A 27,490-nucleotide genomic window follows, 5' to 3' on the forward strand; every position below is an offset into this window, starting at 1 on the left:
AGGTATTTGTGTTTTTGTTGATATAAAAGAAACCACAGTTACTTTTTGTAGGTCTCTTACTGTATGACTCCCCCTGCACACCATGTGGTGAACTCTTGGGCACCCCTCGAGCTATATATATATAGATAGATAGATATTTATAAATAATATAGCTATTGAGACCTCTCACACATTAGGAGAGTCAATAAAATTACGGAAGGAAATCAATAAAAAGGTCTAGCTGAGCTGTTTGTTTATCTTTCTGTGTAACGTTCCTCTGAGAATAAAAAAAACGGTTTGTTTGAGTTTGGGTTAATAAATGATAAGGACTGGGATATATGCTGCCTGATTATTTGTAGACTTTATCAGTCTTGCAGTCCCACAGTTCACAATGCTGGCTATACCGTGGATAGTCACAATTTTAACTCTACTTCTATGTGCAGATGCAAGTAAGTGTGTTTCATTGATCTCTTTTCCATATATGTATATAGACTATTGTTTTATGCATTCAGGCTATGGGTAACATTTTATTTTTGATGTCATAAATAAATTAGCATTTCATTGATACAGAATATACCCATTCAGTGAAGTTCTGTTACATGTGCTGTTACCTGTAGGGGTTAACTGTAAATCCAGTACAGTCTAGATACAATATAATAGTACAGTCTAGTCTAGTGATCTTAAACTGCAATTACAATGTCATTCTAGTACAGTCTAGTGTAGTGATCTCAAACTGTAGTTATAGTGTAATTCTAGAAGAGTCTAGTGATCTTAAACTGCAGTTACAAAGTAATTCTAGTCCAGTCTAGTATAGTGATCTTAAACTGCAGTTACAAAGTAATTCTAGTCTAGTCTAGTATAGTGATCTTAAACTGCAGTTACAATGTCATTCTAGTAGTCTAGTCTTCAGATCTGAAACTGCAGTTAAAATCTAATTCTGGTACAGTCTAGTCTAGTGATCATAAATTTCACTTACAATGTGGTTTACAATGTTGTTCAATACGTTATCCACTTGCCACATCTGGCGAATTGCATTTTGATTCATAAATAAAGAGTGAGTAATAAGACACCATCACCAGGCAGGTGATCTCAATACTCAGATCCACACAGTGTATGCATGTGCACGTTGACCTTTTTGTGCGTTTGTTGTTGAAATGGTAAGATGACAAGCAGCATGTTTTTGATGATTGTGTGTTCTTTACTTTCTTGGTTTCTGCTTTTTGATTATCTGCTAAAATTGCATATAAAGGAGGGTTTACACATACTTGACTTGAGAGAGGCCAGGTAAGAGATTCAAAAAGCAAAACAAATCCCTACCGTCTATTTCAATGTGAATGTTAATGCTGCTGCGAAGGAATAGCTTTGATAACATGTGAGGCCACTTGTTGGGGGGGGGGGGTGGAATATTGGGTGGCAGAGGGGATTAAATTCCTCCTGCAAAATCACGTGGGAATGTGGCCAGAGGCAACAATTGAATATAGGAACATAAGAAATTCTAGAACGAGAAAAGGCCATTCGGCCCAACTATGCTTGCTCGCTTTGATATTCCGTTAGCACTAAGGAGAGGAAAAACAAAAAACCCCAAACCAGGTTAGTCGGGGAAATGAAACCTCTGGGAATCCGTGGCTAAATGGACCACCCTTCCTCCAGGCGGTTAGCTGAAGGACTCGGGGAATGGAGGCCGGAACATGTGTGTCCTCTGAAACGTGTTCCTGCCAATCTGTCATTTTTCACACTGCGGATCCACAGCGATGCCATCTGGTGGCTCCACTGCAGACCGAGAGCGCCCTTACGTCCACAGGATTAACCGCTGGTGTCCCCCGTGACCCGTGCCACCGTGGATTCCTAAGGGGACGCCTGCAGGATTAGGTAGGGATGGTCCGGCCAGGCAAGCGTTGGTTAACACGCCGCGGGGGATCCTTAGGGATCATGGTACCAGCTGACATCGTATCTGTATTCAACCTGCGATCTGGAGGCTATAAGTCCACATCCAGCAAAGGCGCTTCCGCGAGACGTACCTCACGCCACTACGCGGGAGCCCCTTCTAGTCTATTCTTGAAGGATCTGATAGTCTCTGCTTCAACAACTCTGTCCGGCAGCCTGTTCGAATGGTTCACCACCCTTTCTGTGAAAAAGCTCCTTCTCCTCTCAGTGCTGAATATGCCCTTCAGCTTCCACCCGGGCCCCTGGTTCTGTTCTCTGTGACCTGTGCTAAATAATTCTCAGCAGTTACTTTCTTAAACCTCTTGACAATTTGAAATACCTCTATTCAGTTGCCTCTGGCTCTCCTCCTTTCTAGGCTCTACAGATTCAGTTCTTTCAGTCTATCTTCATATGACATGTTCTTCAATCCTGGAATTAATTGGGTGCTCTCTTCAGTACTCTTTCCAATGCCTCAATGTTTTTCTTATGATAAGGGGTCCAGAAATGTACACAATATTCTAGGTGTGGTCATACCAGTGCATTGTATAATTTTAATATAACTTCTCTAGATTTGAATTCAGCTGTCTTGGCTATATAACCTAACATTCTATTTACCTTTTTTTTTTTTTATAGCTTAAAAAGTTGGCTTAAGAGATTCATCCACTACAACCCCCAAGTCCTTTTCATACATAGCCGCCTCTATTTCGTTTAATGATTAATTGTTCACAGGTGTTAGTTAACCCTTTGCAGTCCAATTATTTTGTCCCTGTCAGGCTGGTCTGGTTTTATTTCATTTTGGGGAACAAAATAACACTTTAGACCATGTGCTGTTCAAATTGAATTAAAGTGACTTTATTTACTTAAAGCATGTTTCAAATCACTATCTAATCAAAGTGATACTCTGAGGAAAGAAAATTACACCTTTTTGTCAACCAAAAACATTTTTTTTTTTTACTATTTATATGAGGGGAACATTGGAAAAAAACTGTTAAAAAAATCACACAATTAATGTTTTTGCTGAGTTAGAGTGAATTTAGAGCAATCACTCAAGTTCCAAACTTATTGTAAATCAATAATACACCCCTAACAAATAAAACAAGTGAAAAAATTACCCAAAACTATTTTTTATTAATTTTATAACTATTTATTTGAGAACTGCAAAATACAAATGACAAAAGAAAGTCCACACATTTGAACCAATTATAGAACAAATATGTCCATGTTAGTCACAAATTTATCTGTAAGTATCCAGTGTGTGATACTTTTCAAAGCAGACACCTATCTATCACAAAACGATCTGCTCTTAGAGGTGTGCATCTCCACCCCACCACGTCTGGCTCATCATGACCGCTTTCTTCATTTTCCTCCTCTGATTCGTCACTTTGAGAAAAATTAATTTCTTCTGCACTGGGTTCGTTGAAATATGCATCTAAACTACTTTCGTAGTCACTGACTTCTTCCATCATCTCTGCATGTTCTTCAGGCTGCTGTGTCTCTCCAAGTCTGTCTGTGCTTCTCTGTTCAAATCATTTTTCTCCGTCTTTTGAAGAGATACTTGGCTGGTTCCGCCTTCTTTCCGATCAGAGACGATTAGGGAACACGCTCTGTCGGCTTTCTCCACTCAGAGCAGACACGTGACCTTTATAACAGTTTTTTAATTTTTTTTTGCAATCTTGGACCAGGTCCGACAAAGGACATTGAAGGATTAGACTGATTAGAATGGATGCTGGTGATAGGGCTAGAACTAGAGGTAGTGCTAGAGCTAGCGCTAGAGACAGAGATAGAGATAGAGCTTGAGATAGAGATAGAGGTGGAGGTGGAGGTGGAGACGGAAGTGGAGATAGAGGTAGAGGTGGAGATGGAGATATAGATGGAGATGAAGATGGAGGTGAAGGTGGAGGTGGAGATGATGATGGAGGTGGAGGTGGAGATAGAGGTGGAGGTGGAGATGAAGATGGAGGTGGAGGTGGAGATGGAGGTGGAGATGGAGGTGGAGGTGGAGATGGAGGTGAAGGTGGAGGTGGAGATGGAGGTGGAGATGAAGATGGACGTGGAGATAGAGGTGGAGGTGGAGATGAAGATGGAAGTGGAGGTGGAGATGGAGGTGGAAATGAAGATGGAAGGGGAGATAGAGGTGGAGGTGGAGATAGAGGTGGAGGTGGAGGTGGAGATGGAGGTGGAGATGAAGATGGAAGTGGAGATAGAGGTGGAGGTGGAGATGGAGGTGGAGATGAAGATGGAAGTGGAGATAGAGGTGGAGGTAGAGATGATGATGGAGGTGGAGATGGTGGTGGAGATGAAGATGGAAGTGGAGATGAAGATGGAGGTGGAGATGAAGATGAGGGTGGAGATGGAGGTGGAGGTGGAGATGGAGGTGGAGGTGGAGATGGAGGTGGAGGTGGAGATGGAGTGGAGGTGGAGATGAAGATGGAAGTGGAGATAGAGGTGGAGGTGGAGATAGAGGTGGAGGTGGAGGTGGAGATGGAGGTGGAGATGGAGATGGAGGTGGAGGTGGAGGTGGAGATGAAGATGGAAGTGGAGATAGAGATGGAGGTGGAGATGAAGATGGAAGTGGAGATAGAGATGGAGGTGGAGATGGAGATGGAAGTGGAGATGGAGGTGGAGGTGGAGGTGGAGGTGGAGGTGGAGATGGAAGTGGAGATGGAGATGGAGATGGAGGTGGAGATGGAGATGGAGGTGGAGGAGATGGAGGTGGAGATGAAGATGGAAGTGGAGATGGAGGTGGAGGTGGAGATGGAGATGGAGGTGGAGATGGAGATGGAGGTGGAGATGGAGGTGGAGGTGGAGATGGAAGATGGAGATGGAGATGGAGGTGGAGATGGAGATGGAGGTGGAGATGGAGATGGAGGTGGAGATGAAGATGGAAGTGGAGATAGAAATGGAGGTGGAGATGAAGATGGGTGGAGGTGGAGGTGGAGGTGGAGATGGAGATGGAGATGGAGGTGGAGGTGGAGATGGAGATGGAGATGGAGGTGGAGATGGAGGTGGAGGTGGAGATGAAGATGGAAGTGGAGATAGAGATGGAGGTGGAGATGAAGGTGGAGGTGGAGATGGAGGTGGAGGTGGAGATGGAGGTGGAGGTGGAGATGGAAGTGGAGATAGAGGTGGAGATGGAGGTGGAGATGGAGGTGGAGGTGGAGAGGTGGAGATGGAGATGGAGATGGAGATGGAGATGGAAGTGGAGATGGAGATGGAAGTGGGAGATGAGATGGAGGTGGAGATGAAGATGGAAGTGGAGATAGAGGTGGAGGTGGAGGTGGAGGTGGAGGTGGAGGTGGAAATGGAGATGGATGGAGATGGAGGATGGAGATAGAGGTGGAGATGGAGGTGGAGATGAAGATGGAAGTGGAGATAGAAATGGAGGTGGAGATGAAGATGGAAGTGGAGATAGAGGTGGAGGTGGAGATGGAGATGGAGGTGGAGGTGGAGATGGAGGTGGAGGTGGAGGTGGAGATGAAGATGGAGATGGAGATGGAGGTGGAGATGGAGATGGAGGTGGAGATGAAGATGGAGGTGGAGATAGAAATGGAGATAGAGGTGGAGGTGGAGATGATGATGGAGGTGGAGATGGAGGTGGAGGTGGAGATGGAGGTGGAGGTGGAGGTGGAGGTGGAGATGGAGGTGGAGGTGGAGATGAAGATGGAGGTGGAGATAGAGGTGGAGGTGGAGATAGAGGTGGAGGTGGAGATGGAGGTGGAGCTGGAGGTGGAGGTGGAGATGGTGAATGAAGTGGAGATAGAGGTGGAGGTGGAGATGGTGATGGAGGTAGAGATGGAGTTCTGTGTTTTCAACAATATGCTGTCTGTATGTTTATTTTCATAAAACCAGCTGTGAGGCATGAATGTATTAAATGGAATGTCCAGACAGTAATTTATGTGTACAGAAATAAAATAATGTATTTTTATTATCTATACACAACAAAATAATTAAATAACAAAAGAAAACAAAATGGTGTGAGGGAAGGAGTGCAGGGGTGAAATCCAAAACAGACCGTGAGAACTCGTCTTTAATCGTTTTCGTGGCGAACCATACATAAACAAAAAAAGACAAAAGAAATGTTAGTGTTTTCAAAAAATCCCGCTGTGCCAAACTAGTCTCTCCCTCCACCCGTTACTCCGCCTATTTTACTTTCGGACCAACCCCGAACACAGTAGTACGTTCCCTTTAGTATGTAATGTCCTGCCTCTGTAGTCAGTGGAACACCAATCCCCAACTGACAAGTGTCCTTCTCCTTCACTTGACTCCAATGGCTGGAATTTACATACTCGTACTTCCGCCCCTCACCAAGGTGCCGCCCCTCAAAAAGATGACTTTTGCCATGGTCACGAGATCTTGGTAAGGGAAGTCCTGAGTTGGTTTGATGCCATCTACTGTCGGGAGGCTGAATCACAGACCGAAATCCCTTTGACTCATCACACAGGCATTAACTAAAAAAGCTTTCTGATGTGAAATAAATACTAAATAAATAACTGTTACACATTATGAAGCACACTTGTCAAAATTACAGACTTCTTTTTTTAAACAGCATTATTAAACAAATCTACTAGCATTCACGTAAACACATATCTTTCTAATCTGTGATGATTTGTTTTCACTGCTCAGGAAAAAAATCTAAAACGTAATCTGGTTGTCCCAGCCTTTACACTCCGCATAAAAGTGACGCATTGCATTGAATATTCCTAACTCGGTTGTAATGACTAAATTTTAAAAAAAAAAAAAAAAAAAAAAAAAACATTAAAACCAGTTTTAGTACTTTTCATTTCAACAATATAAATTATGTGCTACAGTGTTGCCAGGGATAGAGATATCCCTATTATTTCCATATTATGCATTTTAGAGAGGTTAGCTGCATATATCAAATAAGTTATTGTGAAACAAAAAGAGGCTATATTTTTTAAATCTCACAAGATTATATGCCAAAAGGAATGGGTTTGTGAAATGAAACTTAAACATGCAAAAAAGAACCCAATGGGAAAAAAAATACTTTTTTGAGCAAAAGAAACAGTAGCTGCCTTCAACAACCTTCAATGCTGCATTTGACACTAGGGATCATTTTGTTTTAATTGATCGTCTTGAAAATCTAGTGGGACTGTCAGGTTGTGTTCTCTCTTGGATTCGATCCTATCTCTTGACTAGGTTGTAATTTGTTAAAATAGAGGAGGAGACTCTTTTTGTCAAAGGTTGCAGGCGGGATCCCACAGGGCTCTACTCTTGGCCCCTCTGTTTACTTTGTATATGCTGCCTATAATTTCCATTGTTACACTGATAACACACAGCTATATTTATCCCTGAAACAGGGTAACACCTCAACTGTAAATATTTTGAGCACCTGTCTTTGCTGGCATGTAAAGGGATGCTTGAAATCTTTTAAATGATAAACCAGAAGTGATGATTCTGGGATCTCAGAAACAACAATGTAATATATCGGATTTACTCACTGGTGGCTTTTCTTATGAACTTGCAGGTGAAATGAGAAATGTGGGTGTGATAATAGACCCAAGTCTTTGAGACACACATCAGGACTATTGCTGAAATGTATTTTTATCATCTAAGAAATATCATCAAATTGAGAAGTATTCGTTCCCACTCAGATGCAGAGAGATTGATGCATGATTTTGTATCTTCTAGAATTGATTATTGTAATGCCCTTTTCTTTGGTACTCATAGCCGTGTTATGTCTTGACTGCAGCTTTTACAAAATTCTGCCGCTAGAATTTTAACCTGGACTAAGAGATGAGATCACATTACTCCTGTGCTGGCTTCCAGTCAGATTCAAGATAGATTTTAAGGTGTTGCTCTTAACTTATAAGGCATTAAATGACCTTGCACCATCATATTGAAATGGTCTTTCAATACCATATATTCCTAGATGCCACTAAGATCACAGAATTCCAGGTTGCTTACTGTCCCACAAATTACACAAAACAAAAAACACAGGTGGCAGAGCATTCAGTTTTATTGGGTCCAATACTCTGGAATGATTTGCCTAGCTCTGTAAGGAAAGCACCAAGTGTCACTGCTTTTAAAACGAGATTAAAAACACACTTTTATAATGTAGCGTTTTATGTTCTTTTATTCTCTGCCTTGTTTTACTGTTCTATGTGTTTCTTTAGTTTTTCCTGCTTTTCTTGCATTCTCTTATTAATATTTGTCAGTGTTTTTATTCATGTGAAACACTTGGCCGCCCTTTTTATTCTGAAAGGCGCTATGTTAAAAATAAAGATTATTATATTATAAAATGGCAATATTCCTTGATGAACTGGTAGGAAATTTTCAATCCAAGGATCTCATTAAGTTAGGTACTTTATATAAATACTTTACTTTCTAAATGTATTTATGCATATAAGCCTACAAATTAGTTTCAAAATGCTGTTGTGAAAATGTCTACAGCAAGTGGGGAAAATCAAAACACCAAGGTGGTCCCTACATTGAAAAAGGTTGGGAACTGTGGCAAAGCGGTTTGCAGTGTGCAGGTGCAGGAGTGATATGGTGAGCAATGATCCAGGTACAAGGGTGTTTATTTTTAATCCTGGTCTGGTGACCACAAATAATAATCCCAGGCAATACACATGAATGTGTATTGCACTGTTCTAAAGCACGGGTTGAGGTCCCAAATAATAACACAGTTACTTATCACTGACAAATACACACACAATCACAAGTCCCTAGTGAGTGGTTTCAGTGCAAGTGGTGAAATACAATTCAATATCTGAAGAAAGGTGCCGGGTTGTCAGGATTCGTGCTGCCCTTAAGTGACAGCTCCTGGCTCGTGTTTAGCTCTCTAATAAATCACAAAAAAACAAAGTATTAGACACGGCAAAATAAACAAACACTCACGATATATTTTAACACGGCTCTCCTTCTGGGTTAGCGTTAACCATAACAAAGGAACAGATCACCTCACTATGCCCCCTTATATACCATCAATCACCTGTTTTTGGACAGCACTGGTTTATAATGATTCATGTCCAATTTATGTTTAAAAGTTGAACATAGTTATCTTTATTGATTCTAATATTCAACAGTTAGACACATTATTCTTAACATTATCATTATACACATGTAGCAACAAGCCTTACAGGAGACAGGTAGTTTACCTTTCCTCTGGTAGTGAGGGCAGGCACACACCTTCAGGTGAACAGGGGGACTTTTACCCAGTTTACACTAGCCACTTTTAAGCAGACTGAGATGTCTTTTTTTGTCATGTAAATGCAGCCAGGTCCAGCCCAGGTCCAGCGCTGCTGAAAGTGTCCTGCTCCAGAGGAAGCTCTGTGATGGTTTTGATCTGTTTTTTGCTCTACTGTGAACACAGCAGTCCCTAATACGGTTCACATTTGCCACGTACACTCATAGGCAACACCGCCATTGTCAGCGTCAAACAGACAGAAAGTTGTGACTGTTACTCTGACAACAACCAAAAAATATGCTTGACAATACATTGAGAGAGACAGAGCCAGAGGGTTCCAAAGTACAAACAGACTTTTATATTTATATTTATATGAAAAGACATGGAATAATTCATGTAGGATAAATTCGAAACAAGCCTAGTTTCCATGAAACAAACGAAAAATATTATTTTTCCCACATATCTACAAACAACCTGTGACCAATTCTGTGTCTCTAATTGTGTGCCTGTGTTTCTCTCAGACCCTCGTCTTAGGACTGTTGACTGCGCTATGGACTCCATCAAGATTAATGGGGGCAGCTACTGGCCGACCGGAGTGAGCCGCAGCCATGTGGTGAAGTACACCTGCCCCCAGGACATGTACCCTTATCCCGTGCAGAGCCAGAAGTGCAATCGCTATGGGCGCTGGAGCCCCCTGAAGACACCGACGGGGGGCACGGCCAGGGAGGTGGTCTGCAAGTGTGAGTCCCGGGGGAACCGTCGCTGTAGCCGCGATTTGCCATTGAGTTTAATGCGTTTCTTTCAGTAACTCTGCAACCCAGCAAACTCGATGACAAATGCTTTATGGGAAGCCCTTCTGTTTGAAAACATTGAAATGTTTGTCATTGAATTTCCCTTGAGTTTTATTGAGTCTCTCTGAATTTACCACATCAAGTCAATAGCTAGGGCTGACGTGGCTATGTTTCAATTCATCATTGCAGAAACACAATAAAAAACTCTGCAAACTCCATTGCAAAGGTCTTATTGAATTTAATTTGAGTTTGACTTTAATATTTGTAATGCAGGGTGTGTGTGTGTGTGTGGCGGGGTGGGGGTCTGGATAATTCAACTACCTTGTGAAATGAATGACTCTAGATTTAACTGTACTGAGTGAAGCTCTACCCTGGAATGCATGGGCTGTTTGTGAGTGATTGTCTCTGTGTCTCTCTCTGACTCGCAGGGATCACCTGCCCAGACCCTTCCAGGCTGAAGCACGGGTCAGTGGAGCCCATGCTGAGGGAATACCTTGTGGGGAACAGGACCTCCTACAGCTGCTTTGAGGGGTACCAGCTGCGGGGGTCCACCACTCGAACCTGCCAGCCCAACGGGAAGTGGAGTGGAGAGAATCCCATCTGTGACAATGGCTGTGAGTGAGAGGGGGAGGAGAGAGAGAGGTTGGAGGGAGATGGAAGAAGGGAAAGGTGAAAGAGGGAGGGGAGGAGAGAGTGTAACAATGGTTATGAGTGAGGGGCAGAGGGGAGGAAGGAGGGACGACAGAGTGTCCGGTCTGTGCTTCATACTCATCATTAATTGGCCCCCCTTTAACCTTGTGTGTGACGTTGCCCTCTCACTCCCTCCCTCTCTACACAGCAGAACACTGTCCTGACCCCGGCACCCCGCCCGGCTCCCACAGGACAGGGGACAGGTTCGGGATCGAAGACAAGGTGACCTATCGGTGCGACAGAGGTCTTTTCATGTTCGGGTCCGCAAAGCGGGAGTGTAAGGAGAACCACGAATGGACCGGCACCGAGCCAGCCTGCTATTGTGAGTGCAAAACAAAGAGCACAGAGTTGCTAATTACATCTGTCTTATAACTCTTTTCCACTGTACAACCGAGCCATGCCTGGGCTGAGCCAAAAAATCCCAGCATGGCTCAAGAGAAGCCAGATTGGTTTTCCACTGCATAGCTGAGCCATGCAGCTGACATCACCCGCAACAAGCGTCTCGAGTCGTTTGTAGATTAGGCGGTAATAAGAGCTGCTGTATTTGAGTTGTGGATCCAGAGGTTACAGCAAAATTACTGCAGCCACCAGGAATGTCATTTAGTCACAGTTAATGATATTTAACTTTAAGTTGAGAAAAAGGTTCCTCTTCTGTTAGCACACGTTTCCTTTCCAGCTCACAAAAGAATACTGAAGCAATGGTGCACCTAGAAAGCTTTGGTTATTTTGCTCAGTGAATAATAAGTTTAAAACGTTTCCTTTCTGATGCAATGTGGTTTGCCATATCACTGTCTATCCACTTGAATGGTAAGCACCACGCAACTAAAATACAATGACATGTTTAATGGTGGATTTTCTTTTTTATTTGTTACTGTATTCCCCCAGTTTTCAAATACATGCACAGTTCATTCATATACATACAATAATAAGGTATATTTATCATACAGCTCATCGTATCAAACTAAAAAGTTTATTTTAAGCTAAAAAATAAATACAGTTTGAGGCAGAGTGGTTGTAGCGCGCAGGTGTAGAACAGAAAGAAGTGCAACACAATAAAAAGGTATTGGTTGAATCTGAAGCACTATAGCTGTGCTTAGCGTTTTATTAAAATACACTGAACAAAAATATAAACGCAACACGTCAAGTGTTGGTCCCATGTTTCATGAGCTGAAATAAAAGATCCCAGAAATTTTCTATACGCACAAAAAGCTTATTTTTCTCAATTTTTTTTGCACAAATTTGTTTACATCCCTGTTAGTGAGCATTTCTCCTTTGCCAAGATAATCCATCCACCTGACAGGTGTGGCATATCAAGAAGCTGATTAAACAGCATGATCATTACACAGGTGCACCTTGTGCTGGGGACAATAAAAGGCCACTCTAAAAAGTGCAGTTTTGTCACACAACACAATGCCACAGATGTCTTAAGTTTTGAGTGAGCGTGCAGTTGGCATGCTGACTGCAGGAATGTCCACCAGAGCTGTTGCCAGAGAATTGAATGCTCATTTCTTTACCATAAGCCGCCTCCAACGTCGTTTTAGAGAATTTGGCACTACGTCCAACCGGCCTGACAACCGCAGACCACGTGTAACCACGCCAGCCCAGGACCTCCACATCCGGCTTCTTCACCTGCGGGATCGTCTGAGACCAGCCACTGGGACAGCTGATGAAACTGTGGGTTTGTACAACCGAAGAATTTCTGCACAAACTGTTAGCAATCGTCTCAGGGAAGCTCATCTGCGTGCTCGTCCTCCTCACCAGGGCCTTGACCTGACTGCAGTTCGGCATCTTAACCGACTTTAGTGGGCACTTTTACAAAACAAAAGGACATGCTGGCCAAACAAATAAACAATAACGCAAAACAAGTACATTTTGGATATATAGCAATTGTTTTCTTATCTCTTGTCTCAGCTCCGACACTCTTCACCTAGTCGAGAGTGGGTGCTTTTATATTCGTTGCTGGAGCCTTAATTACCTATTAATAAATTACCTTATTAAGACTCAAGCCACATTCCCATTATGGAATGGGTATTAGCACTATCCACACTGACTGTACATTATAAAACCTATTTCTCAATTTCTTTGCAAAATCAGATTAGAAAATGTAACTTATTTGCAGTTCCTGAAATATCTTTAGTTTTAAGTAGATTTGAAAGCAAATATTATTTACAAATTCAAAGTGTGGCGATGGGATCTACAATGGCACCACATTATATATACTGTAGCGTTTCACAGGAGGCAGGAAACTTAAGAGACACTTGTTTCTTTTCAAGGCCAGTCCACAGCTAGATCCTGCACTTCCTCAGTGTCCCAGGCTGTACTTTTCTCTCATCGCACTCGCTGCCTGTCATGTTGTTTGTTGTTTGTCTTTCTGGGGTGTACTGAATGATGCAACATAATGACGAAAATCCTAACCCTGGTCCTGGTCCTGCTTGGCTTGGAACCAGATTCAGGTGTCTTGTGAGGCTGGAGTTTCACGGTTTGGTTATTGCTTGTCTCAACAAATAACCAGTGGAGAACCACCCTCACGGGTTGGATGTGCCAGTGGAGAAGAGTATTAGTATCCTTTTATGGCTCCCTTTAGCTTTTGTATGCTGTTTCTCAAATTCTCTTTGACAATATCACAGTCAACCCCTCATTACATTGTCACAGTCAAACCCTTGTAGGGTATTGTGGTTATTAATTATAATTATATTGAAAGAAGTAGAGCAAGTTGTGAAAAAAAGCAAGGGTATCATCATCTCCAGGGCCTAATAGGGTTCTGTACAGAGTGTACAAGAGTGCTTCTGGAGTTCTACGAATCCTGTGGAAATTGATGAAAATGGCATGGGAAAAACAGATTGTACCAAGAGCATGGTGCCGAGCAGGTGGAGTCTTTACACCAAAAGAAAAAGATTCTACAAGCATCAGTCAGTTTCACCCTATTTCCCTATTAAACGTAGAAGGCAAGATTTTCTTCAGCATTATTGCCCAGAGATTGTCAACTTACCTATTGAAGAACTGCTTCATTAACACTCCAGGTTTCCCAGGATGCTTAGAACACATCAACATGATGTGACAACATTTGAGAAGCAGGAAGTATTAATCAGTTCTTTCAGCAGGAAATGATTGGGAGTTCTATGCTGCCTCAGCAGAGTGAGACTTTATGGTAAAGGAATACTATAGGAGTTTAAGTGCACCAAGATCAGACTGGAAATGACATTAGTAGATTCATGCGACAAATGCATAAGGGAGGCAGCACCTGTACTGAAAACTGGAAGAAAGTGGGCGGCAAGCAAAGATGTAAAAGATGCAAAGGCTGCCCTTTGAATCAGAGATATTATGGGGCATGTTCAGCATGGAAGAGGGATTCTGGGTCTCAGTTTAGCTCCTCCTACATGGCATAAGACAACCCCAGCTCAACGGAGGAAGCTGGCAGTCAATGAGGTGCAAAAGAAGGAGAGGATGAGGTGTGTAAAGGCCGTTTCCCAGGCCAGCAGACAGAATGGATGAGATGGGAGAGTGTGGAACAACGGAAGACCGGCTGGCATGTCCTATGGACAATGGAACAGAGCAGGATCAATTTCCTCATCATATCAACATATGATGGTCTTCCATCACCACAGAAACTAAACTTTTGGGTGGGTGAGGATCTCTCATGTCCTTTGTGTTCATCACCTGCAACATTAAGGCACATTTTGACAGGATGTAAGTGGGTCTTAGCCAAGGATGGCTTACTTGGTGCCATGACCAGGTGCTGCGATGTTTGGCCTTAGCATTGGAGGACAAGCATAACCTGACCAATAAGTTGCAACCAGTTCTATCAAAGCATTACACACAAAAGACAATATTCCTCCGTCCAGGAGAGCAACCACCAAGAAAAGATGTTAAAACCAAGCCTCGCCCAGGAGATTGAAAAATGCTGGCAGATTTTGGCCAACGGCTTAATTTTCCACCTGAGATTGCCACCACTAACCTTCGACCAGACATTGTTTTGTGGTCTGGATCAGCATGCCTTGTTCATCTGGTAGGGTTAACAGTGCCATGGGAAGATGCTGTGGATGAGGCGTATGAGAGGAAAAAACTTTGGTATGCTCAACTAGCTGCTGAAGCGGAATAGCAAGGATGGATAGTCCGAGTTTACCCAGTGGAGGTGGGTTGTCAAGGATTTGTGGCACACTCTAGAGCCCGGTTTCTCAGAGATGTCAGGTTCAGTGGCCAAGAACACAGTGAAGAACTTATCTGAAGCAGCAGAAGGGAGCAGCAACAGGCTGTGGTTGAGAAGGAAAGATTCTGGATGGGGATCTCAAACACAATAGAAAGAAAGCAATGTTGATGTATGGGTAAGTAAGCTGGGCTGACTTGAGTTTTGGGGACGGAGTGGGGTGATGCTGGGACACCAGAATCACTGTTGAGCCCTCTTGAAGTGTCGTGGGCTAGTCGACAAAACACAGAGGACGGAAGGTGCCCACTTGAAGGCCCCAGAGATGTACCCTACTTAACTCAATCCAGACAGTTGTCATGCTGAAACGCTAGGGAGACCGCACTGTGGTTGATCGCCGGAGCCAGCATCGCAGCTGTCATGTGTGCTGATGCATTGGGGAGGCAAAATAAGCTGATCCCTGGAGCCAGCATTACACTTCAGCCATTAACACCAGGCAGAAGGACATATATATCATCAGATGGAAAGAAACACAAATGGATGGAGATGCAGATGGATCACATTAGTTTACTGTAAAGCTACATCTTAGTTTGTGCTTATCTTGGTGAGAGCCGAGTTCAGATCAGCATGAAGTTTTAACATCTACTATCATGTAATGGAAATCATATTTATATGAAATATAAATATATACTTATTACTGAATAAGTATTTAATATGAATTATTAAATATCCATAAGTCTTGAGCAATGATAAATGTTAACAATCAAATTAAAGCTTAATGTCCATTGGTAAATGATAAATGTTAACAATCAAATTAACATGATAAATGTTAACAATCAAATTAAAGCTTAATGTCCATTGGTTATTGAATACCTACCTGAACTAGGAGCCGTTCTCACAGTCAGGATTTGGAAGATGTCGTCTCAGTCCCAAATGAGCCCAAAGAACTGTATCCTGGTCCAGTCTATATATGCATCTTATTTAGGGTGATGCCCTTAAGTGACTAATTGACTGCAATGCTTTGACTATCTTCCACCCTCCTGTTTCTAGCAGCTGATCACCCTACATTAAAACATCATAAAGCTGACCCAATTTCTTATCTTTCTAAAACATGGCAGTCAACCCTGTGTATTGCAATATCACAGTCAACCTCGTATATTGCAATATCACAGTCAACCTGGCTTATTGCAATATCACAATTAAAGCCTCTTACTGCAATTTCACAGTCAACCTTGCTTATTGCAATATCACAGTCCAACCCGTTTAAAGGTAGCACAGCAATAGGGTGTACAAAATGTAACCACCTACATAGAACGCCATCCCTTATAAACATTTACCACAGTAAATCTGCACAGAAGTGTTATGGTTGCCCCATGGTTATACATACATATGACGCATTTACCTTGGTTTACCACAGTATTTTGCCAATCTTTTCTGCTAGCCCTACTTGTTTAGTACTTGGTTCACGCATTGCTTCCAGAATCCAAACTGCATCAGCTATAGAAAGGTCTACACGTTCTGAAGCCATGATGACAGGCGTCAGTCAGACTCAGTAAATGTACAGCTGCGTTATGAAAACTGATACATAAACAGATACTTTAATGCGTGCGCGCGATGTATTCATGCAGTAACCATAGAAATTGGAAAAAAAAAAAAAAAGTTGTCATTAAGCGACAGACAGTTGCATACACTAAAGTCTATGGGATGGGATTGGTTCCCGTGAAAATGTTGTTAACTGAAAGTTGTCTTTATCAGGGTTGCTAACAACCGACGTGTACTGTATGTGTGTGTGTGTGTGTGTGTGTGTGTGTGTGTGTGTGTATGTATGTATATATATATATCGATATAGACAGACACACACACATTGTATATGGCCACCTTTGCACAGCCACATGGTTTTAATTGGGTTGATTAAAAAGTGTGGCATGTGACCAGGAGTTAATTGATTTATATATAAGCACACACACACATTAATATAACCATGTATTTGTTCAATTACATTTATGATTGGTTTTAATATACTATTACACATTTTATTGATTTAAAAACAGATTTATTTTTCAATTAGTTTCCCGTATTACGATATTTTTTGTTAATATAATGTATTGCTTTGTTACATATTTCATTGTGCTTCTTATGATTCCCACAGTGGCAAATATGCAGGAATGGCATTGTAACAAATATACAGGAATGATATTGTAACAAATATGCAGGAATGGCATTATAGCAAAGTGTTTACAGTCTTGCGTGTGGCAGCGTGACTGTAGCTATTTCTCATTGGGTCATGTTAATAATTGGGAGGGTTTCCAGCAAAATGTGTCCCTGTTTACATTCTGTTATTGGATCATTTAGACAGGTGTTTGAGGGCTGTAAATATGCCTGAGCAGAGGCAGAGAACTAGTGCAGTCTGTTCTGGAAGGGATATCTGCAATGTACAATTAGAGAATATTTAAACAGAGATTGCCTTTCAAAGGCAAATGGAGGTAAAAATACTCCAAAGGCTCATAGTCAGGAAGTATATCAGTGCTGCACAGGCTTCCGTGCACAACTAACTCACCTGCTGTGCAATGCTAATATGCTTCCCTGCCTCACTCCATGTACAGAAAGACTTCTAGACGAAACATTTGTCATATACTATAGTTCCTTCTAGTTATTTTAAAACACTTTTAATTGGCAGGAGCAGCCAAGACTGGCACAGACCCCATTTTTAAGGTGACCATATGGCTTCATGTACAGCAGGACAGTTTGGGACAGTTCAGGCTTTTCAACTCGCAACCCAATGCATTCTGGTTTTACTGTCTCAGGTACCATTCTTTCCTTTAAGAGAAGCAGGACTACACTTACCAGAATGCATTGGGTTGTGAGTTGAAAAGCATGAACTGTTCCACACTGTCCCGCTGAACACAGAGCCCTATGGTCACCTTGCCCATTTTAATGATACAAACCCATGTGTAACGTTTTGTGGTGCCTGCTCTGTTCCTTGTGCTTGCAGACAAGAACACCTATGACACGCCAGAGGAGGCCTCTCAAGGCTTCTCAACCTCCCTCAACGCTCTGCTCCATGTAGCCAATCCAGATGAGCCTCCTAGTGAAGGTAAGCAACACCCCTCACCCAGAAAAGCAGAGCCGATCACAGGAGTGTTAATATTCACCGTGCCTCCCCTCACCTAGGAAAGCAGAGCCGCTCACAGGAGTGTTAATATTCACCGTGCCTCCCCTCACCCAGGAAAGCAGAGCCCATCACAGGAGTGTTAATAGTCACAGCACTGCCCCTATTTTGTCTCTTGATTTTGAAGTGGAGTATCCTATTCAAGGCTCTTAATTGGGTTTCAAAATATTACAAGGGCTAGTCGTTGCTAGATACAAGGACAGTTAAAGTTCTTCAGAACTCTGTGTAATAAAATTCCACGGCAGAACTGAAAATAAATGATTTATTTTTACTTAGCCTGGCCTCTTCAACCTCACCTGTGGTTCTGCTTCACTATATCACTGTGACAGGCTGGCGAGTAGATAGAGGCCCAGAGACAGACTGCAGTTCAATACTTTTATTATAAATAAATACAAAATAAAAGGGCACAAGGGCCAAAATAAAGGTATTTAAGCTCAAATAGAAAGACACAGAACATGACTTACGCCACCGGCTGGGCGATGCCTTCACCCTTGAACAGAAAATACCCCCCCCCCCCCCCCCCCCCCCTCTAATCAACCCCAGCCACCTGAACACAATAAACCCAGGCAGGTAGGGGAATTTAACCCCATCCCTGCCAATTTATAAAGGGCCACAATCAAGCATAAAGGTGAAGAGCTCTGCTTTAAACTTTCAATCTAGTCTTTCAAAAAGGACAAAGTGAGTCCAGTGAAGGGTAACCAGGGCTGGAAATGAGTGTTTTATTCCAGCTGTTTAGGTGTCTATTAAAATTAGATCTTGCTGCCTCTCTTCTTTCTATTCTTTTTAATATTGAGTTGCCCTTACAAAATAAGAGACAAGTGCATTTTTTCTAAAACTTGTTCAATAGACCCTTTAACTATGTCCAATCTTTCTAATATGATAAGGTTATCACCACTCACTCCTTCTCAGTCATTGCCATTAGATGAGTTAGTTGACAGCTATAATAGTCTCTTTGATATAGTAGCCCCGGTCAAAATTTGCACTGTCCCCTCTAAACAAACTTCACCTTGGGTAACGCTGACATACACTAGATGAAAAGGGAAGGTCGTAATCTGCAGATGGAGGACTACAAAACTGCAAATTCATTTTGAAATCTGGAAACAGCATCAGGTGAATTTCAATAATGCTCTGAGGGTAGCCAGAGGCTCGTATTTTTCCACTATTATTAATGCAAATAAAAATAACTCCAGGGTTCTTTTTTCAACCATTGAAACAATAGTTAACCTATTTTCTACTGCACCTCCTTTAACTGAAGCCACACCTGCTAAGTGTGAAGAATTTCTTAATTATTTTTACAATAAAATTATCAATAGCATTTTCTCCTATCACGTTACAATACCCGAATAAATTAGTCATGATGAACTCATCCACATGTAATTTAGATCCAGTCCCCACTAAATCCCTCAAGACGTTTTTAATGATCTGTGTCCCTTTGTTTTGGAAATTATAAATAAATCCTTGTCAACTGGAATAGTTCCTGCTGCTTCTAAAACTGCCCTGGTTAAGCCCATGCTCAAAAAACCTAACTTAGATCTGAGTATTTTAAGCAACTTTAGACCTATATCCAAGTTACCTTTTGCGGCAAAGGTTTTAGAGAAGGTGGTGGCTGGCCAACTCAATATATTTCTTGGTGATAACTAAATACTTGAAAAGTTTCAATCAGGCTTTAGATCTGGTCACAATAAAGACTGCCCTAGTCAAAGTGTTGAATGATTTATTAATGAACGCTGCCCTTGACTGCCCTTCTGGTTCTTTTAGTTCTAAGTGCAACATTTGATACCACTGATCATGCTTTTTTAATTGATCACCTAGGGCTGTTTTAGACTGGCTTAGGTCATATCTTACAGACAGGCACAATTTAGTTTCAACAGCAGACTCTGTATCACAATTATCTACTACCTGTGGTGCCCCCCAGGAATTCATTCTTGGTCCCTTACGGTTATCCGTAAACAGCATGTACATTTTCACCTTTATGCTGATGACACACAACTTTACATCTCTGTAAAACCTGAGGCTATAATCGTCCATCTCCACCCTAATTGCATGTCTGTCGGAGGTGGAAAGCTGGATGTCCCAACATTTTTTGCAGTTAAATTCAAGTAAGACTGGAATCTTGCTGTTAGATTCTCAGCAGAAATTGGAGTTGGCAAATTCTATAAAAACTAATTTAGGTAAATATAATTCAAATATAAACTCCAAGCCCAGAAACCTGGGATTTGTAATTGATTCTGATTTATGTTTCGAGGCTCATATTCGCAATACCACTAAATTGTCCTTTTATCATTTTCATAAGAACGCCAAGATTAGGTCCTTTTTTTATCACTGCCTGGTGCTGAGAAGCTAATTCATGCATGTGTTTAATCTAGACTGGATTACTGCAATGCTCTGTTATCTGGGCTACCAAGTCATGCCTTATTCCATTTGCAGCTTGTTCAAAATGCAGCTGCCAGGGTGCTAAGTAGAACAAAGAAAAGAGGCACATAACTCCAGCATTGGCTGCACTTCACAGGTTTCCAGTTCGTTTTAGAATTGATTTTAAGGTCTTGCTGCTGACTTACAAGGCACTCCATGGTCTGGCTCCTGACTGTCTGAAAGAGCTCCTGTGCCCATTTGCACTTGCCTGTGCTCTGAGGACAGCCGACTCGGGTCTTTTGCTTGTTCCAGAGATTAAGACCAAGAGAAAGGGTGAAAGAGCTTTCAGCTATAATAATGCACCAAGACTCTGGAATAGATTGCCATCCAAAATCAGAGAAGCAGAGTCACTTAATGTTTTTAAGTCAAAGTTAAAAACTCATTTTTTTTAAATTAGCTTTTGAATCCCAATTTGATGTATCAATCTATTATTATTTTAAATGTGTTCATTGTATTTCTGTTTTTAAATGAGCTGTTGCTTACTTTTTATTAATGTTACCAAAAAATTGTGTTTAATTTGTTGTTGTTTTTTTTATTATATTGTAAAGCATTTTGAGACACCTTGTGTGAAAGGTGATATATAAATAAATAAAATAAACTTAGTTTTTTAAATCCTAAGCAAAGTTGATAAAGTTTAGACAAAACGCTTTGTACACTATATACAGTATGTTACTGACTTTAGAAACACTAAAGGGAACTTAATAAATTAAATGGCACATGTATGACAAAGTCATTTTCAACTGACTAAGTTGAAACATTTCTCATTGAATTACATTTTTTCTTGTACTAATGTTACTCACACACTTTTTTGTTTTGCTGCTTGCTCTATTTAGAACAACTTGGAAGAAAGATAGTCCTCAGGAAAGGAGGGAAACTTCACATCTACATCATCTTAGATGCTTCTGAAAGTGTCGGAGAAGAGGATTTCGAAAAGTCAAAGAAATGCGCGCTGGACTTTATGGACAAGGTAAAACGGCTGTCTAACTGGGCTCCATGTAAACACCTCCCTCTGCTTGTAAAACCACAGTCTTTAGTCTCCAGTAGGGGGCAGTGTAAACCAGTTTAAACACTGCCCTGGAGTCGCTCAGCTCCTGTCTAACTGGGATCTATGTACACTGCACACCGTGCTTGTAAAGGCTCAGCCTCTCCAGTAGGAGGCAGTGTAAAGCAGTTTAAACCCTGCCCTGGTCTCTCAGCTCCTGTCTAACTGGGATCTATGTACACAACAAACCCTGCTTGTAAAGGCTCAGTCTCTCCTGTAGGGGGTAGTAAAAAAAAAAAAGGAAACTATTTCATAATGCAGCCCGTTAATAGTGTGCCTTTATCTTGTTCTGTTCTGTTCTTTTCCTCCCAGATTAGTTCTTATGAAGTCGAGCCAAAATGGGGCATTGTGTCTTTTGCAACAAAAGCGGAGAAGATTGTGGATATTGTGGACGGAAATATGGACATAGCCAAAGCATACAGCCTGCTGAGTGACTTTGATTTTTCTGGTGAGTCTTGTTTTGATCACCCTTTCAGTGCCTTTGACAAAAGATGTTTTCATTATACTGTGAGTATAAGACTATATACAGACTGAGTTTAGAAGGGTGAAGTTGTGTAATAAAGAGGACAGGAGTATAAACTGAACAACTCAGCTTTATTAAGTACCATTCACATTCCCACTCTGAAGTAACATCCCCAATCCCCTAGACGGCAGTGTTGTAACATAACACTCAGTAATCCTATGTTAACTCAAGACATCCTAACACCACAGAAGTGTCACCTGTCCATGTTGAAGTGTATGCTTATCGTTTCAGTGCACCTGCAGCAGTCTGGAACCAATATCAAAGAAGCCCTGGACTCTGTTTATAAGGACATGTCGTTTCTGAAAGCTAGAATGAAAAATGAGTTTGAAGAAGTCAGGAACGTTGTCCTGCTCATCACCGACGGTATGGCTATTTATTTATCTGTTTGTTTATCTATCTATTTGATAATCAATCCCATCGTTTCCATCAATAACACTGAAGAAGACATTAGCTGAAATGTTTGCCTGCTTGGCTGATTAGCCTTATTAGTTTTGAAATATTGGATGATTTCCCTCCCCTCAGGAAAGAAGAATATGGGAGGTAAACCCGAGGATGCTGTGAAGCAGATACGCTCCTTGCTGGGTATCACATACCCTGGACACGTCAGAGAGGAGTTCTTGGGTGAGAGAAATATTGGGCGTATTGTCAAAACATTTCTTTAAAATAGAAACACGGCGGTTAGTTTCAGAATAGTAGGCTCTAAAACAGTAATATAACTCAATGGGCTTGATTTTGATGAAACACAAACGTAACAGTGCTTATTGGATTGCGCCGCCCCCTTCATGCTGTGATTTTGAAGGGAGTTTGAGCGGCGTTGGTGGAATTTAGTGAAGAGAAAGTGGGTGGAAAAAGCTGCTTTAACTAACATTCCCTTTAAGAAAACGATAGCCCTAGCGATTTGCTGCAGTGTTGATGAAGAAAAAGCTGCTATTTATTCCATACCACCATTGGTTAATGCAGATTTAGAAGTGTTTACATTCATTGAGCAATGTGTCTAAACAGGGGGGTCTTGAGGAGACGGCAGTGAGAGACGAAGCAGTCCTGAAGCTCTTTAATAGCTGGTCTCCACCCCAGAGGTTCTAGGGAAGAGAGGGAGCGGGCATGGGAGGATGGAAAGTGGGGGGAAGGCTTGACCAGTCTGCCTGTAAAGGAGGAGCCGAGAGGGCAAGAGGGGTGTAGGGAGACACAAGGGATTGGGAGATAGGAGGAGGCAGTGTGGTGAAGAGAGCAGTTGGCAAGAACAAAGGTCTTGAATTGAATGCCAGCAGAAAGAGGTAACCAGAGGAGGTTGCAAAGCAGAGGGGTAGCATGAGAGTAGCGAGGTTGGGAAAAAAACAAGACGAGCAGCAGGATTTTGAATGGACTGAAGGGGGCACTAACTAAAGCAGGGGGACCAGCAAGCAGAGAGTTACAATAGTCTAGTATGGACTACAGTAGATTGGACCAAGAGTTGGGTATTATATGTAGTGAGAAAAGGACAGATTCTGTAGATGTTGCTAAGAAAGAAGTGGCAAGTGCATGGGAGAGGAGAGGGAGCTGAGTTGAGATGGAGTTTAAACACAGAGCTGCAGCTTTTTGAACAAGCAGAGATTAGCAGAAAGACCTTTATTCTGTATCTCACCCCCTACAGATATCTACGTGTTTGGAATTGGCGAAGACATCGATGAGGATGAAATCAATCTGATCGCATCGAAGAAAGACCGAGAGAAGCACATCTTCAAACTGGAAAACCCTCAGAAACTGGCAGAGACTTTTGAGCAGATGATAGGTGAGCCAATGAGTGTGGTACAGTGCAATGCAGTACAGTAAAGTACAGTGCAGTGCAGTGCTGCCGTCTATATCTAAATTAAATGAATGAAGCCCCACCTACAAGACAATACAGCCAGGGCATGTTCAATGTACTGTCCTAGCACACAGACCAGCAGTGAATGAGCCAGATGTGTGAATTATTAAATCGTGAACATTTTTCAACTTCTTTGTGACTGTATAGTCTTTTTCTTTTAATTTTAGTAAACTAAACTTGCTTTCAATTGCATATATATTTGTATTCATACATTGTTCTATATGTGCAGATGAATCTGACAACATGGGTCTGTGTGGGCTGTACAGGGAGTATGACAAACAATCCGAATCAGAGAAAACAAAGACAGAAAAGTACCCCTGGCACGTCTCCATCACGATAACGGTAAGAATAATAGTTTATGTTCTATTCTACACTGCACCACACTTCACACCCCTATTCTACACTACACCATACTTCCATATATCCCACTACACCCTATTTCACAGCAGCCTCACTGTTCTCTGTAAACTCCTGTCATCGCAGCGGCTCAGCGGGAAGGAGGACTGTAAAGGAGCCATCGTCAGTGAGCGCCACATCCTGACCTCGGCTCACTGCTTCACCACGGAGGAGCAGGCGAAAGATGTCAAGGTGATAATAGATGACTCCACGACCGACAAACCTGGCCGCTCTGCAGGTCAGAAACCATCTCAAATAAAACCTTCCCTCATAGTGCAGCTACGATAAATCATTCCAGTGAATCTGACCTGATGTGTGTTCCATTATTTCAGAGGTCTCCCCTTTCCTATATGAAACACACACAGACACACATATTAAAAAAGTTCCATTTGTATATATTTTCTTTTTAATCAACAGTTAAGGATGTGTCGCAGATTTACATTCATCCAAAATATAACATCACAAGAAAGAAAGCTGAAAACATTCCAGAATACTATGACTACGATGTTGCAATGATTGAACTAAAGAGTGATGGAATAAACCCTACGATTCTCTTTTCGAAAAAAGTGCGGTAAGATAGCAAATTCCTTTTTGTAAACGAGTAGCCCTTATTAGATATGGAGAATAAATTCAGTGGCTCTCAAAAGCATTCACCCCCCCCTTGGACTTTTCCACATTTTATTGTGTTACAACATGGAATCAAAATGGATTTAATTAGGAGTTTTTGCCACTGGACAACACAAAGTCCATAATGTCAAAGTGACAAATAAAATCTACAAATTGTTCTAAATTACAAAGATAAAACAGAAAATAATTGATTGCATAAGTATTCACCCCCTTTGCTATGACACACCTAAATAAGCTCTGGTGCAACCAGTTGTCTTTAGAAGTCACATAATTAGTTGAATGGAGTCCACCTGTGTGCAATTAAGGTGTTTCACATGATTTCAGGTTAAATACACCTGTCTCTGGGAGGTCATACAGTTGGTTAGTACATTTCCTAACAAAAACTACATCATGAAGATGAAGGAACATTCAAAACAAATCCGGAATAAGGTTCTTCAAAAGCACCAATCAGGGGTAGGATATAAGAACATTTCCAAGGCATTGAATATCTCCCGGAGCACAATAAAGTCCATTATTAAGAAATGGAGAGAATACAGCACAACTGTGAATCTGTCTAGAACAGGCCATCCTCAAAAACTGAGTATCCAGGCGAGAAGGGCACTAGTCAGGGAGGCCATCAAGAGGCTTATGGCAACTCTAAAGGAGTTACACTCTTCCACGGCTGAGCTGGGAGACACTGTGCATACGGCAACAATAGCCCGGGTGCTTCACAAAACTGGCCATTATGGAAGAGTGGCAAAAAGAAAGCCATTGTTGAAACAAACTCACATCAAATCTCGGCTAGAGTTTACCAGAAGGCATGTGGAAGAAGATTCTATGGTCTGATGAGACCAAAATAGAGCTTTTTGGCCTCAACGCTAAGCACTATGTTTGGCGCAAGCCTAACACCACACATCATCTTGAGAACACCGTCCCTACAGTGAAGCATGGTGGTGGCAGCATCATGCTATGGGGATGCTTCTCTGTGTCAGGGCCAGCAGGACAGTGACCCCAAACATACAGCCAAAGCCACACTGGAGTGGCTTCAAAACAAAATGGTCAATGTCTGGAGTGGCCCAGTCAAAGCCCAGACCTCAATCCAATTGAGAATATGTGGAAAGAGTTGAAAATTGCTGTTCACCAAAGGTCCCCATCCAACAATTTTGCAATGAAGAATGGGCAATAATTGCAGTGTCCAGATGTGCAAAGCTGGTAGAGACTTATCCAAATAGACTCATGGCTGTAATTGCTACCAAAGGTGCCTCTACCAAATATTGACTCAAGGGGGTGAATACTTATGCAATGAACTATTTTTGTTTTGTATTTGTAATTCATTTAAAACAATTTGTTTTTCACTTTAACATTATGGACTTTTTTTGTGTTGATCAGTGGCAAAAACTCCTAATTAAATCCACTTTGATTCCATGTTGTAACACAATAAAATATGGAAAAGTCCAAGGGGGGTGAATACTTTTGAGAGCCACTGTACATTTAAAAGTTAACATAACTATTTTTATTAACAAAACTGTACACTTTGATATATTATGCTTAGCGGAGTGAACCTCACATGACTGATTCATTTGTTATGCAAATGATTACTGACATGCATTCTGCAATATATAAAAGTTGCATCTCCCTGTTGCAAGTTAATTTCAATCACCAATGGAAAGAGATCTGACAGACTTTGATAGACAGCTGATATCACATTAGGTGTTCAGTTGGCAGGTGCTTCTCTATCCAACAGTAGGCTACATAAATCCAGCAATTGAGAAGGTACAGTCTGAAAAGGGACGACTCCCTGAAGGATTAATAGCTGCACCCTATTGACAGTGTCCTGGCAGGTGTTTCTATTTCTTGTCCAAATACAATATATATTTAAAACTGACAATCTGCTTATATAGTCTCATCATTTTGTCTCCTTAAGCCGTCTTTTTCTAAGCTTAATAAATGTCCTTTTGAAAAAGCTGCTGAATACTGCAAGACTATTTGTGAGACATGTAACCTTAATTTTTCTTCTGAACATCCCCTCATCAGTCCAATAGGTAATATGTTATGCAGGACTAACCCACTGCAGCCTATGACTAGGGCACAGCAGCAGGTGGAAGGAGCAAGAGGGCAGGCATAATCCTAATTTATCTCCCTGTCTCTACTGTGCAGCCAGCATCGTTCATCATTTTGCATCTGAATTTTCTGCCACTATGTTTAAACTCTTTCAAGAACTTGCTCTGCTCTATGTGACATGTTTATTTTGGAAAAGCACAGCTCCCATGTAGGTTCCCAAGGCAGAGGCGCAGGTTTCCACCAGTTATAAAAATAGAGCTGGCTGTTGCCACAGGGAGTTAGACCACAAATGCTTTTTACAGCAGAAAGCACACACTGCATTACTGAAACCACTTCAACCACATACAGCAGTGTTTTAATGTATTTGATTATATTATGATTTATTGTGTAGCTTTGCTGAGAAAGGTTCAAGCTGAAACAGCTGTGTTTGAACCTTCTGAACAAACGTGTTATTAATTTCAATTCATCCCTACTGATTTGCATAATAATGGTGGTTTTTCTTTTATTGTTTTTTTTTTTAGCTTTGCATAAAAGCGTTAGATTGGCCCTGACATGCATTAATAATAATAATAATAATAATAATAGTTTAAAAATCACAATAAATACACTTTAAATGCTGCTTACCAGTAGTTAATTAGGCCCTGTACGTCACTAGGATTCTCAGTATTTTTTTTTTTCCTTCTTTAGTTCTTAAGAACAAATGTAAGATCTCAAGAAAATCTGGAGACTCAAACTTAACAAGGATCTTAGGAAGATCTTATATAACT

The 27,490-nt window shown here is 41.5% G+C and overlaps 1 protein-coding gene across 1 annotated transcript in view; it reads left to right on the forward strand.

The window, feature by feature from the left end:
• The first annotated feature begins 323 nt into the window (after positions 1-323).
• Positions 324-27,490, forward strand: part of cfbl (complement factor b, like) — a 34,650-nt gene continuing 7,483 nt past the window's right edge. The window contains exons 1-13 of the mRNA XM_041226575.1: positions 324-428; positions 9,571-9,789; positions 10,269-10,454; positions 10,679-10,852; positions 17,664-17,765; positions 21,086-21,219; positions 21,607-21,742; positions 22,049-22,180; positions 22,340-22,438; positions 23,448-23,585; positions 23,890-24,002; positions 24,144-24,294; positions 24,474-24,627. Of these exons, the coding sequence (XP_041082509.1) occupies positions 371-428; positions 9,571-9,789; positions 10,269-10,454; positions 10,679-10,852; positions 17,664-17,765; positions 21,086-21,219; positions 21,607-21,742; positions 22,049-22,180; positions 22,340-22,438; positions 23,448-23,585; positions 23,890-24,002; positions 24,144-24,294; positions 24,474-24,627 (1,796 nt within the window). The 5' untranslated portion in view covers positions 324-370. The remainder of the gene's footprint in view (positions 429-9,570; positions 9,790-10,268; positions 10,455-10,678; positions 10,853-17,663; positions 17,766-21,085; positions 21,220-21,606; positions 21,743-22,048; positions 22,181-22,339; positions 22,439-23,447; positions 23,586-23,889; positions 24,003-24,143; positions 24,295-24,473; positions 24,628-27,490) is intronic.

The sequence above is a fragment of the Polyodon spathula genome, chromosome 24 (genome assembly GCF_017654505.1).
Source record: "Polyodon spathula isolate WHYD16114869_AA chromosome 24, ASM1765450v1, whole genome shotgun sequence".
Taxonomy (NCBI): Eukaryota; Metazoa; Chordata; class Actinopteri; order Acipenseriformes; family Polyodontidae; genus Polyodon; species Polyodon spathula.